Source organism: Hyperolius riggenbachi, chromosome 7, assembly GCF_040937935.1.
Source record: "Hyperolius riggenbachi isolate aHypRig1 chromosome 7, aHypRig1.pri, whole genome shotgun sequence".
NCBI classification, from domain to species: domain Eukaryota; kingdom Metazoa; phylum Chordata; class Amphibia; order Anura; family Hyperoliidae; genus Hyperolius; species Hyperolius riggenbachi.
In genome coordinates this window covers 326,452,270-326,466,601 of record NC_090652.1, presented here as the reverse complement: position 1 = coordinate 326,466,601, position 14,332 = coordinate 326,452,270, and the positions used below count along the sequence as shown (strand labels likewise).

The 14,332-nt window shown below is 51.3% G+C and overlaps 1 protein-coding gene across 4 annotated transcripts in view; it reads right to left on the bottom strand.

Annotated features, from left to right (window-relative positions):
* SLC35F5 (solute carrier family 35 member F5) overlaps window positions 1-14,332 on the bottom strand; it is a 203,058-nt gene that overhangs the window by 39,510 nt on the left and 149,216 nt on the right. For all 4 annotated transcript variants that reach the window (XM_068246336.1, XM_068246339.1, XM_068246338.1 and 1 more), the window contains 3 exons: window positions 4,918-5,008; window positions 4,586-4,740; window positions 4,420-4,510 (listed from right to left, as the gene is read on the bottom strand). In XM_068246336.1, coding sequence (XP_068102437.1) covers window positions 4,426-4,510; window positions 4,586-4,740; window positions 4,918-5,008 — 331 coding nt within the window. In that variant the 3' untranslated portion in view covers window positions 4,420-4,425. The remainder of the gene's footprint in view (window positions 1-4,419; window positions 4,511-4,585; window positions 4,741-4,917; window positions 5,009-14,332) is intronic.

Below are 14,332 nucleotides of genomic sequence, written 5' to 3'. Positions count from 1 at the left end.
GGAGGAGCTCAGTCATTGCAAAACGGAGGAGGAGCTCAGTCATTGCGAAACATAGGTGGTCAGTCATTGTGAAACGGAGGTGGAGCTCAGTCATTGTGAAACGGAGGAGGAGCTCAGTCATTGTGAAACGGAGGAGGAGCTCAGTCATCGTGAAACAGAGGAGGAGCTCAGTCATTGTGAAACGTAGGAGGAGCTCAGTCATCGTGAAACGGAGGAGGAGCTCAGTCATTGTGAAACGTAAGTGGAGCTCAGTCATTGTGAAACGGAGGAGGAGCTCAGTCATTGTGAAACGGAGGAGGAGCTCAGTCATTGTGAAACGGAGGAGGAGCTCAGTCATTGTGAAACGGAGGAGGAGCTCAGTCATTGTGAAACGGAGGAGGAGCTCAGTCATTGTGAAACGGAGGAGGAGCTCAGTCATTGTGAAACGGAGGAGGAGCTCAGTCATTGTGAAACGGAGGAGGAGCTCAGTCATTGTGAAACGGAGGAGGAGCTCAGTCATTGCGAAACGTAGGAGGAGCTCATTCATTGTGAAACAGAGGAGGAGCTCAGTCATTGTGAAACGGAGGAGGAGCTCAGTCATTTTGTAACGGAGGAGGAGCTCAGTCATTGTTAAACAGGGGAGGAGCTCAGTCATTGTGAAATGGAGGTGGAGCTCAGTCATTGTGAAACGGAGGCGGAGCTCAGCCATTGTGAAACGGAGGAGGAGCTCAGTCATTGTGAAACGGAGGAGGAGCTCAGTCATTGTGAAACAAAGGAGGAGCTCAGTCAATGTGAAACGTAGGTGGAGCTTATTCATTGTGAAACAGAGGAGGAGCTCAGCCATTGTGAAACGGAGGCGGAGCTCAGCCATTGTGAAACGGAGGAGCTCAGACATTGTGCAACGGAGGAGGAGCTCAGTCATTGTGAAACGGAGGAGGAGCTCAGTCATTGTGAAACGGAGGTGGAGCTCAGCCATTGTGAAACGGAGGAGCTCAGACATTGTGCAACGGAGGAGCTCAGACATTGTGCAACGGAGGAGGAGCTCAGTCATTGTGAAACGGAGGAGGAGTTCAGTCATTGTGAAACGGAGGAGGAGCTCAGTCAATGTGAAACGTAGGTGGAGCTTATTCATTGTTAAACAGAGGAGGAGCTCAGTCATTGTGAAACGGAGGCGGAGCTCAGCCATTGTGAAACGGAGGAGCTCAGACATTGTGCAACGGAGGAGGAGCTCAGTCATTGTGAAACGGAGGAGGAGTTCAGTCATTGTGAAACGGAGGAGGAGCTCAGTCAATGTGAAACGTAGGTGGAGCTTATTCATTGTTAAACAGAGGAGGAGCTCAGTCATTGTGAAACGGAGGCGGAGCTCAGCCATTGTGAAACGGAGGAGCTCAGACATTGTGCAACGGAGGAGGAGCTCAGTCATTGTGAAACGGAGGAGGAGCTCAGTCATTGTGAAACGGAGGTGGAGCTCAGTCATTGTGAAACGGAGGTGGAGCTCAGCCATTTTGAAATGTAGGTGGAGCTCAGTCATTGTGAAACGGAGGAGGAGCTCAGTCATTGTGAAACGGAGGAGCAGCTCAGCCATTTTAAAACGTAGGTGGAGCTCAGTCATTTTGAAACGTAGGTGGAGCTCAGTCATTGTGAAACGGAGGAGGAGCTCAGTCATCGTGATACGGAGGAGGAGCTCAGTCATTGCGAAACGTAGGTGGAGCTCATTCATTGTGAAACAGAGGAGCTCAGTCATTGTGAAACGGAGGAGGCGCTCAGTCATTTTGAAACGGAGGAGGAGCTCAGTCATTGTGAAACGGAGGAGGAGCTCAGTCATTGTGAAACGGAGGAGGAGCTCAGTCATTGTGAAATGATGCTCAAGCAATATTTCTGGTTAACCGACTGCTGACCTGGAAGCTGTGCTGGGGTCAGTACTGTCATAGACCGCACGGGCCGGTCCTTGATCGGGTCAATCGCTCAGAGTCAGAAACTCGGTCTCGCTGTCGCTTTGTGCATAGATGTCCATATGTGGATTCGCAGTCTATGAACCAATTAGCCGAGAGGAGCGTCCTGACTCCAAAGGATTCACCACACACGTACAATTCAAAAGCTTGCCACCACATGAGTCAGCACATGGCTGTAAATAGATTAGCACACTGCGAACACTGTAAGTTAACAAGGTAACGGTTTCGGAGGAGTAAGTACGATTGTGAACGTTCAGGAACAGGTCACAACCGTAAAACGATTTTTAAACATTTTAATAACTAAAATGCATTACACACATTTACATACACTAATTAATATATACGCACAAAGCTAAAATACAAGGGAATAATTGTGAAAGGTTTACTTAGCCGAAATGCAGTCTGTGTAGGAATATTTCCTTTTGGGAAAAGGAATGCAAAGTCCTTGGTTTCAGAGTCATAGGCCTTTAGGTATATTTTGTAATCCAAGCAGATGTTACAGTTCCAAGATGGCCGCTAACCACATGGTCCTCTGGTGGTTAGCAGCAGCAGGCTCTCGTGAAGATGGGATTTGGAGGACTAAAGTCCGCCTGCTGGCAATGTGCTTTTGATGAAGCTGGTTTGGGGGTGTGGCAACCCCTGCCCCCTCTGAATTACCCACCAATGACAGTCCACCCCCTCCTAGGAGGATTTTGAGCTTAAATTGTAAAACACTGTAACTCATAAACGATACATGTCATATGTAGGTGGATAGCAGATTCATACTTGTCAGAATATACCGATTAATATGACATCTTGCATGAGTGCGTTAGGCTGTCCTGTCCCCGAGGAGGGTGGTACACAAATAACCGGACGGGTTATGGTTATGATTTTTATATCAGCATATTGGGCAGATTTTAACGAATAAGACTATATTAATTTTATAGCTGTGCTATACACGGTTTTCATTTAACAGACCGAAATCATAAACCACATGCATTTAAATCGGCCCTCCAAGCGGTGCCAGGGCGGCTAGCTCTTCCGTGGACCCCTGTGGAGCTAGCGTCCTTTGGCGTGTTAATTATCATCTAAGGGTGACCAGCTACAACAACCTTTTGTAATGATCGGTGTCAGCACACAGAGAGAACCTGATTATTGGTGATCTGCAGTATCACCAGTAATACAGATATATACCTGATTATGGATGATCTGCAGAATCACCAATAATACAGATATATGACTAACCTCTGGACACCCAGCACAAATACAATAAAGACAGTAGTTATCACAGAACTGTGGAAATATCCACCACACGGCAATTCCTCAGAGGTGTGGTTACCTCTGAATGGGAACCCTGTGAGTGAGATCCTCTAACCAGGCTGAGTGAGGAATCTCGACCCCTAGCAGTAATCGTCTGCTAGGGCAGGCGTCTCGGAGAGGCAAGCCTCAGAGATAACCCTCCAGAGGGAGACGTTCCACTGAAGGGAGAAAGGTCAAACAGGCAAGGGTTCGGCAACAAAGATGGCGGCAGCAGTACAGGAGCGGAAGTCAGAAGAGTAATCGGTAATCAGGCAGAGGTCGGCAACAAGAGTCAGATAGGCAGAGGTACAATAGCGTAGAGAGAGAGTAGTCAAGGATAGCCGGAGTCAAAACACAGATACAATATCAATACAATCCTAACTAAGGTGTGAAATCCTTAGTATCAACACCAGGGCACTGAGCTAAGGTCTGAGCGCTAACACAGCAATGTGAACACGACAGCAGATAAGGAGCAACTGAAGCCCAGCTCCTTATATGCTGAGAGTCCCTCAGCAATCAGCCCAGAAGCCTAACCAATCAGGAACCTTCCTGATGTCAGCTGACAGGAGAGTCAGCTGACCCTCCTACGTAGGAGGTAAAAGTCCTGCCTCCTTGCGCGCGCGTAACCCTCTGCCCCAGTGTATCCGAGAGGTCAGGCCCCGAGTCCACGCGCACCAAAGTCCGCTAGCCGCATTGCGGGACCCGCTGCCGTGTTGCCAGTGACAGCGGCGGTGTCCGTATCCATCTGCGCCCGCAACTCTGCATGAGCAGCGGAGCCTGTCGGCTGGGAAGCGGAGACCGCCGCCATGTTGCCCCGCGCGGCGGCGCTGTCTCCGCTATCCCTCACACCTTTGATGTACTACACCAGGATTCTGGCTAGGGTTTCACACCTCTGTGTCAAGGGCCAGCAGGAATTCCTTTGAACAGTTAATTAAAACAACCATGCCTTCCTGGTCAACAACCATCCTCCCTGAAAAGAAAAAATGTCCTTTTGCTCTGCTTTGCGGAACGATACAGAATCGCTAATCGTCTCGACTTCAGTATCATTCATGACAACTACCATTTTTTACAATGGAGGACAGAGAATTCCATGCATCCCAGTGGACAAGCAGGAGAATCGATTGATGAGCAGACTGCATGGGAGGTAAGTATAACATGTGTATGTTTATTTTGAGTTGTATTTTCAGTTAAGTTTAGCTTTAATACTCACCCTTCTCTATGAGCAGTTGCTGGAGTCCTCCTCAGAGGAGACGCTGTGCAGTGGGATGAGGTTCTCGCTCTGCTCTGTGTCCTCCGATGTCCTGAAATATGAAACATCCATGAGATGGGGAGACTAAGCTGGAGAGAAGACATAACAAGTCGATTGTGGAGCTCACCTCGCTATCCGATGCTTCCTGCAGACAAAAGCGAATATCCTGCGCAGGCCCACCATCACCGGGTCCCAGTTATTGTAATGGCAGAGAAGAGTCACAATGAAGAAGGAGATGAAGACAGGAAGAGCACCAGCAAAGAACACCCACGAGAAACTGACCTAAAAAGCAGAGATACCACACTGAGGCATTGCAAGTCACATGACAAGCCAACAACCAATGACGTGACAGCAATTACTACAGCCAGTCACAGTGTAATCTATAAGACATACAAGGTGATACTTCCTAATGGCTAGGAGCCGACCTGTAGATACATCCAGAGGAGGAAAATATCATACCTTCTGCATGCAGATATCAGCGATGATGGACAGAGGGATGGTGAGGCTCAAAGCAAGAGTTCCAATAAGAGAGGAGGTCAGAAAACAACCCCTGCAATACACAAACAGGGCATTTAGGCAGAAAGTAGCAGTGCATATATGTACCCCACCCCATCACCAGGTTCTAGCAGGGAGCTCTGTAATGCAGTGTAGTCACATGGAGTGTTACTCAAACCCACACAACTCCCATGAGACCTACTATCCTGATCCCATCATTGCTGGACCCAGAGAAGCCTTGTGTGACCCACTATCCTGATCCCCTCATTGCTGGACCCAGAGAAGCCTCATGTGACCCACCATCCTGATCCCATCATTGCTGGACCCAGAGAAGCCTCATGTGACCCACTATCCTGATCCCATTATTGCTGGACCCAGAGAAGCCTTGTGGGAGCCACTATCCTGATCCTATCATTGCTGGACCCAGAGAAGCCTCATGTGACCCACTATCCTGATCCCCTCATTGCTGGACCCAGAGAAGCCTCATGTGACCCACTATCCTGATCCCATCATTGCTGGACCCAGAGAAGCCTCATGTGACCCACTATCCTGATCCCATTATTGCTGGACCCAGAGAAGCCTTGTGGGAGCCACTATCCTGATCCTATCATTGCTGGACCCAGAGAAGCCTCATGTGACCCACTATCCTGATCCCCTCATTGCTGGACCCAGAGAAGCCTCATGTGACCCACTATCCTGATCCCATCATTGCTGGACCCAGAGAAGCCTCGTGTGACCCACTATCCTGATCCCCTCATTGCTGTACCCAGAGAAGCCTCATGTGACCTACTATCCTGATCCCATCATTGCTGGACCCAGAGAAGCCTCATGTGACCCACTATCCTGATCCCCTCATTGCTGGACCCAGAGAAGCCTCATGTGACCCACTATCCTGATCCCATCATTGCTGGACCCAGAGAAGCCTCATGTGACCCACTATCCTGATCCCATCATTGCTGGACCCAGAGAAGCCTCATGTGACCCACTATCCTGATCCCATCATTGCTGGACCCAGAGATGCCTCATGTGACCAACTATCCTGATCCCATCATTGCTAGACCCAGAGAAGCCTCATGTGACCCACTATCCTGATCCCATCATTGCTGGACCCAGAGAAGCCTTGTGTGACCCACTATCCTGATCCCCTCATTGCTGGACCCAGAGAAGCCTCATGTGACCCACTATCCTGATCCCATCATTGCTGGACCCAGAGAAGCCTCATGTGACCCACTATCCTGATCCCCTCATTGCTGGACCCAGAGAAGCCTCATGTGACCCACTATCCTGATCCCATCATTGCTGGACCCAGAGAAGCCTCATGTGACCCACTATCCTGATCCCATCATTGCTGGACCCAGAGAAGCCTCATGTGACCCACTATCCTGATCCCATCATTGCTGGACCCAGAGATGCCTCATGTGACCAACTATCCTGATCCCATCATTGCTAGACCCAGAGAAGCCTCATGTGACCCACTATCCTGATCCCATCATTGCTGGACCCAGAGAAGCCTCATGTGACCCACTATCCTGATCCCATCATTGCTGGACCCAGAGAAGCCTCATGTGACCCACTATCCTGATCCCATCATTGCTGGACCCAGAGAAGCCTTGTGGGACCCACTATCCTGATCCCCTCATTGCTGGACCCAGAGAAGCCTCATGTGACCCACTATCCTGATCCCATCATTGCTGGACCCAGAGAAGCCTTGTGGGACCCACTATCCTGATCCCCTCATTGCTGGACCCAGAGAAGCCTCATGTGACCAACTATCCTGATCCCATCATTGCTGGACCCAGAGAAGCCTCATGTGACCCACTATCCTGATCCCATCATTGCTGGACCCAGAGAAGCCTTGTGGGACCCACTATCCTGATCCCATCATTGCTGGACCCAGAGAAGCCTCATGTGACCCACTATCCTGATCCCATCATTGCTGGACCCAGAGAAGCCTCATGTGACCCACTATCCTGATCCCATCATTGCTGGACCCAGAGATGCCTCATCTGACCCACTATCCTGATCCCATCATTGCTGGACCCAGAGAAGCCTCATGTGACCCACTATCCTGATCCCATCATTTCTGGATCCCAGAGAAGCCTCATGTGACCCACTATCCTGACCCCGTCATTGCTGGACCCAGAGAAGCCTCATGTGACCCACTATCCTGATCCCATCATTGCTGGACCCAGAGAAGCCTCATGTGACCCACTATCCTGATCCCATCATTGCTGGACCCAGAGAAGCCTCATGTGACCCACTATCCTGATCCCATCATTTCTGGATCCCAGAGAAGCCTCATGTGACCCACTATCCTGACCCCGTCATTGCTGGACCCAGAGAAGCCTCATGTGACCCACTATCCTGATCCCATCATTGCTAGACCCAGAGAAGCCTCATGTGACACACTATCCTGATCCCATCATTACTGGACCCAGAGAAGCCTCATCTGACCCACTATCCTGATCCCATCATTGCTGGACCCAGAGAAGCCTTGTGGGACCCACTATCCTGATCCCATCATTGCTGGACCCAGAGAAGCCTTGTGGGGCCCACTATCCTGATCCCATCATTACTGGACCCAGAGAAGCCTCATGTGACACACTATCCTGATCCCATCATTACTGGACCCAGAGAAGCCTCATCTGACCCACTATCCTGATCCCATCATTGCTGGACCCAGAGAAGCCTTGTGGGACCCACTATCCTGATCCCATCATTGCTGGACCCAGAGAAGCCTCATGAGACCCACTATCCTGATCCCATCATTGCTGGACCCAGAGAAGCCTCATGAGACCCACTATCCTGATCCCATCATTGCTGGACCCAGAGAAGCCTTGTGGGGCCCACTATCCTGATCCCATCATTGCTGGACCCAGAGAAGCCTCATGTGACCAACTATCCTGATCCCATCATTGCTGGACCCAGAGATGCCTCATGTGACCCACTATCCTGATCCCATCATTGCTGGACCCAGAGAAGCCTCATGTGACCCACTATCCTGATCCCATCATTGCTGGACCCAGAGAAGCCTCATGTGACCCACTATCCTGATCCCATCATTGCTGGACCCAGAGAAGCCTCATGTGACCCACTATCCTGATCCCATCATTGCTGGACCCAGAGAAGCCTCATGTGACCAACTATCCTGATCCCATCATTGCTGGACCCAGAGATGCCTCATGTGACCCACTATCCTGATCCCATCATTGCTGGACCCAGAGATGCCTCATGTGACCCACTATCCTGATCCCATCATTGCTGGACCTAGAGAAGCCTCATGTGACCCACGATCCTGATCCCCTCATTGCTGGACCCAGAGAACCCTCATGTGACCCACTATCCTGATCCCATCATTGCTGGACCTAGAGAAGCCTCATGTGACCCACTATCCTGATCCCATCATTGCTGGACCCAGAGATGCCTCATGAGACCCACTATCCTGATCCCATCATTGCTGGACCCATAGAAGCCTCATGTGACCCACTATCCTGATCCCATCATTGCTGGACCCAGAGAAGCCTCATGTGACCCACTATCCTGATCCCATCATTGCTGGACCCAGAGAAGCCTCATGAGACCCACTATCCTGATCCCATCATTGCTGGACCCAGAGATGCCTCATGTGACCCACTATCCTGATCCCATCATTGCTGGACCCAGAGAAGCCTCATGTGACCCACTATCCTGATCCCATCATTGCTGGACCCAGAGAAGCCTCATGTGACCCACTATCCTGATCCCATCATTGCTGGACCCAGAGATGCCTTGTGGGACCCACTATCCTGATCCTATCATTGCTGGACCTAGAGAAGCCTCATGTGACCCACTATCCTGATCCCATCATTGCTGGACCCAGAGATGCCTCATGAGACCCACTATCCTGATCCCATCATTGCTGGACCCAGAGATGCCTCATGTGACCCACTATCCTGATCCCATCATTGCTGGACCCAGAGAAGCCTCATGTGACCCACTATCCTGATCCCATCATTGCTGGACCCAGAGAAGCCTCATATGACCCACTATCCTGATCCCATCATTACTGGACCCAGAGAAGCCTCATGAGACCCACTATCCTGATCCCATCATTGCTGGACCCAGAGAAGCCTCATGTGACCCACTATCCTGATCCCATCATTGCTGGACCCAGAGAAGCCTCATGTGACCCACTATCCTGATCCCATCATTGCTGGACCCAGAGAAGCCTCATGTGACCCACTATCCTGATCCCATCATTGCTGGACCCAGAGATGCCTCATGTGACCCACTATCCTGATCCCATCATTGCTGGACCCAGAGAAGCCTCATGAGACCCACTATCCTGATCTCATCATTGCTGGACCCAGAGAAGCCTCATGTGACCAACTATCCTGATCCCATCATTGCTGGACCCAGAGAAGCCTCATGTGACCCACTATCCTGATCCCATCATTGCTGGACCCAGAGAAGCCTCATGTGACCCACTATCCTGATCCCATCATTGCTGGACCTAGAGAAGCCTCATGTGACCCACTATCCTGATCCCATCATTGCTGGACCCAGAGAAGCCTTGTGGGACCCACTATCCTGATCCCATCATTGCTGGACCCAGAGAAGCCTCATGAGACCCACTATCCTGATCCCATCATTGCTGGACCCAGAGATGTCTCATGTGACCCACTATCCTGATCCTATCATTGCTGGACCCAGAGAAGCCTCATGTGACCCACTATCCTGATCCCATCATTGCTGGACCCAGAGAAGCCTCATGTGACCCACTATCCTGATCCCATCATTGCTGGACCTAGAGAAGCCTCATGTGACCCACTATCCTGATCCCCTCATTGCTGGACCCAGAGAACCCTCATGTGACCCACTATCCTGATCCCATCATTGCTGGACCTAGAGAAGCCTCATGTGACCCACTATCCTGATCCCATCATTGCTGGACCCAGAGATGCCTCATGTGACCCACTATCCTGATCCCATCATTGCTGGACCCAGAGAAGCCTCATGTGACCCACTATCCTGATCCCATCATTGCTGGACCCAGGGAAGCCTCATGTGACCCACTATCCTGATCCCATCATTGCTGGACCCATAGAAGCCTCATGTGACCCACTATCCTGATCCTATCATTGCTGGACCTAGAGAAGCCTCATGTGACCCACTATCCTGATCCCATCATTGCTGGACCCAGAGATGCCTCATGAGACCCACTATCCTGATCCCATCATTGCTAGACCCAGAGAAGCCTCATGAGACCCACTATCCTGATCCCATCATTACTGGACCCAGAGAAGCCTCATGAGACCCACTATCCTGATCCCATCATTGCTGGACCCAGAGAAGCCTCATGTGACCCACTATCCTGATCCCATCATTGCTGGACCCAGAGAAGCCTCATGTGACCCACTATCCTGATCCCATCATTGCTGGACCCAGAGAAGCCTCATGTGACCCACTATCCTGATCCCATCATTGCTGGACCCAGAGATGCCTCATGTGACCCACTATCCTGATCCCATCATTGCTGGACCCAGAGAAGCCTCATGAGACCCACTATCCTGATCCCATCATTGCTGGACCCAGAGAAGCCTCATGAGACCCACTATCCTGATCCAATCATTGCTGGACCCAGAGAAGCCTCATGTGACCAACTATCCTGATCCCATCATTGCTGGACCCAGAGAAGCCTCATGTGACCCACTATCCTGATCCCATCATTGCTGGACCCAGAGAAGCCTCATGTGACCCACTATCCTGATCCCATCATTGCTGGATCCCAGAGAAGCCTCATGTGACCCACTATCCTGATCCCATCAATGCTGGACCCAGAGAAGCCTCATGTGACCCACTATCCTGATCCTATCATTGCTGGACCCAGAGAAGCCTCATGAGACCCACTATCCTGATCCCATCATTGCTGGACCCAGAGAAGACTCATGTGACCCACTATCCTGATCCCATCATTGCTGGACCCAGAGAAGCCTCATGTGACCCACTATCCTGATCCCATCATTGCTGGACCTAGAGAAGCCTCATGTGACCCACTATCCTGATCCCATCATTGCTGGACCTAGAGAAGCCTCATGTGACCCACTATCCTGATCCCATCATTGCTGGACCCAGAGAAGCCTTGTGGGACCCACTATCCTGATCCCATCATTGCTGGACCCAGAGAAGCCTCATGAGACCCACTATCCTGATCCCATCATTGCTGGACCCAGAGAAGCCTCATGTGACCCACTATCCTGATCCCATCATTGCTGGATCCCAGAGAAGCCTCATGTGACCCACTATCCTGATCCCATCATTACTGGATCCCAGAGAAGCCTCATGAGACACACTATCCTGATCCCATCATTGCTGGACCCAGAGAAGCCTCATGTGACCCACTATCCTGATCCCATCATTGCTGGACCCAGAGAAGCCTTGTGGGACCCACTATCCTGATCCCATCATTGCTGGACCCAGAGAAGCCTCATGTGACCAACTATCCTGATCCCATCATTGCTGGACCCAGAGATGCCTCATGTGACCAACTATCCTGATCCCATCATTGCTGGACCCAGAGAAGCCTCATGTGACCCACTATCCTGATCCCATCATTGCTGGACCCAGAGAAGCCTCATGAGACCCACTATCCTGATCCCATCATTGCTGGACCCAGAGAAGCCTCATGTGACCCACTATCCTGATCCCATCATTGCTGGACCCAGAGATGCCTCATGTGACCCACTATCCTGATCCCATCATTGCTGGACCCAGAGAAGCCTCATGTGACCCACTATCCTGATCCCATCATTGCTGGACCCAGAGAAGCCTCATGAGACCCACTATCCTGATCCCATCATTGCTGGACCCAGAGAAGCCTCATGAGACCCACTATCCTGATCCCATCATTGCTGGACCCAGAGAAGCCTCATGTGACCCACTATCCTGATCCCATCATTGCTGGACCCAGAGAAGCCTCATGTGACCCACTATCCTGATCCCATCATTGCTGGACCCAGAGAAGCCTCATGAGACCCACTATCCTGATCCCATCATTGCTGGACCCAGAGATGCCTCATGAGACCCACTATCCTGATCCCATCATTGCTGGACCCATAGAAGCCTCATGTGACCCACTATCCTGATCCCATCATTGCTGGACCCATAGAAGCCTCATGTGACCCACTATCCTGATCCCATCATTGCTGGACCCAGAGAAGCCTCATGTGACCCACTATCCTGATCCCATCATTGCTGGACCCAGAGAAGCCTCATGTGACCCACTATCCTGATCCCATCATTGCTGGACCCAGAGAAGCCTCATGAGACCCACTATCCTGATCCCATCATTGCTGGACCCAGAGATGCCTCATGAGACCCACTATCCTGATCCCATCATTGCTGGACCCATAGAAGCCTCATGTGACCCACTATCCTGATCCCATCATTGCTGGACCCATAGAAGCCTCATGTGACCCACTATCCTGATCCCATCATTGCTGGACCCAGAGAAGCCTCATGTGACCCACTATCCTGATCCCATCATTGCTGGACCCAGAGAAGCCTCATGTGACCCACTATCCTGATCCCATCATTGCTGGACCCAGAGATGCCTCATCTGACCCACTATCCTGATCCCATCATTGCTGGACCCAGAGATGCCTCATGTGACCCACTATCCTGATCCCATCATTGCTGGACCCAGAGAAGCCTTGTGGGACCAACTATCCTGATCCCATCATTGCTGGACCCAGAGAAGCCTCATGTGACCCACTATCCTGATCCCATCATTGCTGGACCCAGAGAAGCCTCATGTGACCCACTATCCTGATCCCATCATTGCTGGACCCAGAGAAGCCTTGTGTGACCCACTATCCTGATCCCATCATTGCTGGACCCTGAGAAGCCTCATGAGACCCACTATCCTGATCCCATCATTGCTGGACCCATAGAAGCCTCATGTGACCCACTATCCTGATCCCATCATTGCTGGACCCAGAGATGCCTTGTGGGGCCCACTATCCTGATCCCATCATTGCTGGACCCAGAGAAGCCTCATGTGACCCACTATCCTGATCCCATCATTGCTGGACCCAGAGAAGCCTCATGTGACCCACTATCCAGATCCCATCATTGCTGGACCCAGAGAAGCCTCATGTGACCCACTATCCTGATCCCATCATTGCTGGACCCAGAGAAGCCTCATGTGACCCACTATCCTGATCCCATCATTACTGGACCCAGAGAAGCCTCATGTGACCCACTATCCTGATCCCCTCATTGCTGGACCCAGAGAAGCCTTGTGGGACCCACTATCCTGATCCCATCATTGCTGGACCCAGAGAAGCCTCATGTGACCCACTATCCTGATCCCATCATTGCTGGACCCAGAGATGCCTCATGTGACCCACTATCCTGATCCTATCATTGCTGGACCTAGAGAAGCCTCATGTGACCCACTATCCTGATCCCATCATTGCTGGACCCAGAGATGCCTCATGTGACCCACTATCCTGATCCCATCATTGCTGGACCCAGAGATGCCTCATCTGACCCACTATCCTGATCCCATCATTGCTGGACCCAGAGAAGCCTCATGTGGCCAACTATCCTGATCCCATCATTGCTGGACCCAGAGAAGCCTCATGTGACCCACTATCCTGATCCCATCATTGCTGGACCCAGAGAAGCCTTGTGGGACCCACTATCCTGATCCCATCATTGCTGGACCCAGAGAAGCCTCATGTGACCCACTATCCTGATCCCATCATTGCTGGACCTAGAGAAGCCTCATGTGACCCACTATCCTGATCCCATCATTGCTGGACCCAGAGAAGCCTTGTGGGACCCACTATCCTGATCCCATCATTGCTGGACCCAGAGAAGCCTCATGTGACCCACTATCCTGATCCCATCATTGCTGGACCCAGAGAAGCCTCATGTGACCCACTATCCTGATCCCATCATTGCTGGACCCAGAGAAGCCTCATGTGACCCACTATCCTGATCCCATCATTGCTGGACCCAGAGAAGCCTCATGTGACCCACTATCCTGATCTCATCATTGCTGGACCCAGAGAAGCCTCATGAGACCCACTATCCTGATCCCATCATTGCTGGACCCAGAGATGCCTTGTGGGACCCACTATCCTGATCCCATCATTGCTGGACCCAGAGAAGCCTTGTGGGACCCACTATCCTGATCCCATCATTGCTGGACCCAGAGAAGCCTTGTGGGACCCACTATCCTGATCCTATCATTGCTGGACCTAGAGAAGCCTCATGTGACCCACTATCCTGATCCCATCATTGCTGGACCCAGAGAAGCCTCATGAGACCCACTATCCTGATCCCATCATTGCTGGACCCAGAGATGCCTTGTGGGACCCACTATCCTGAT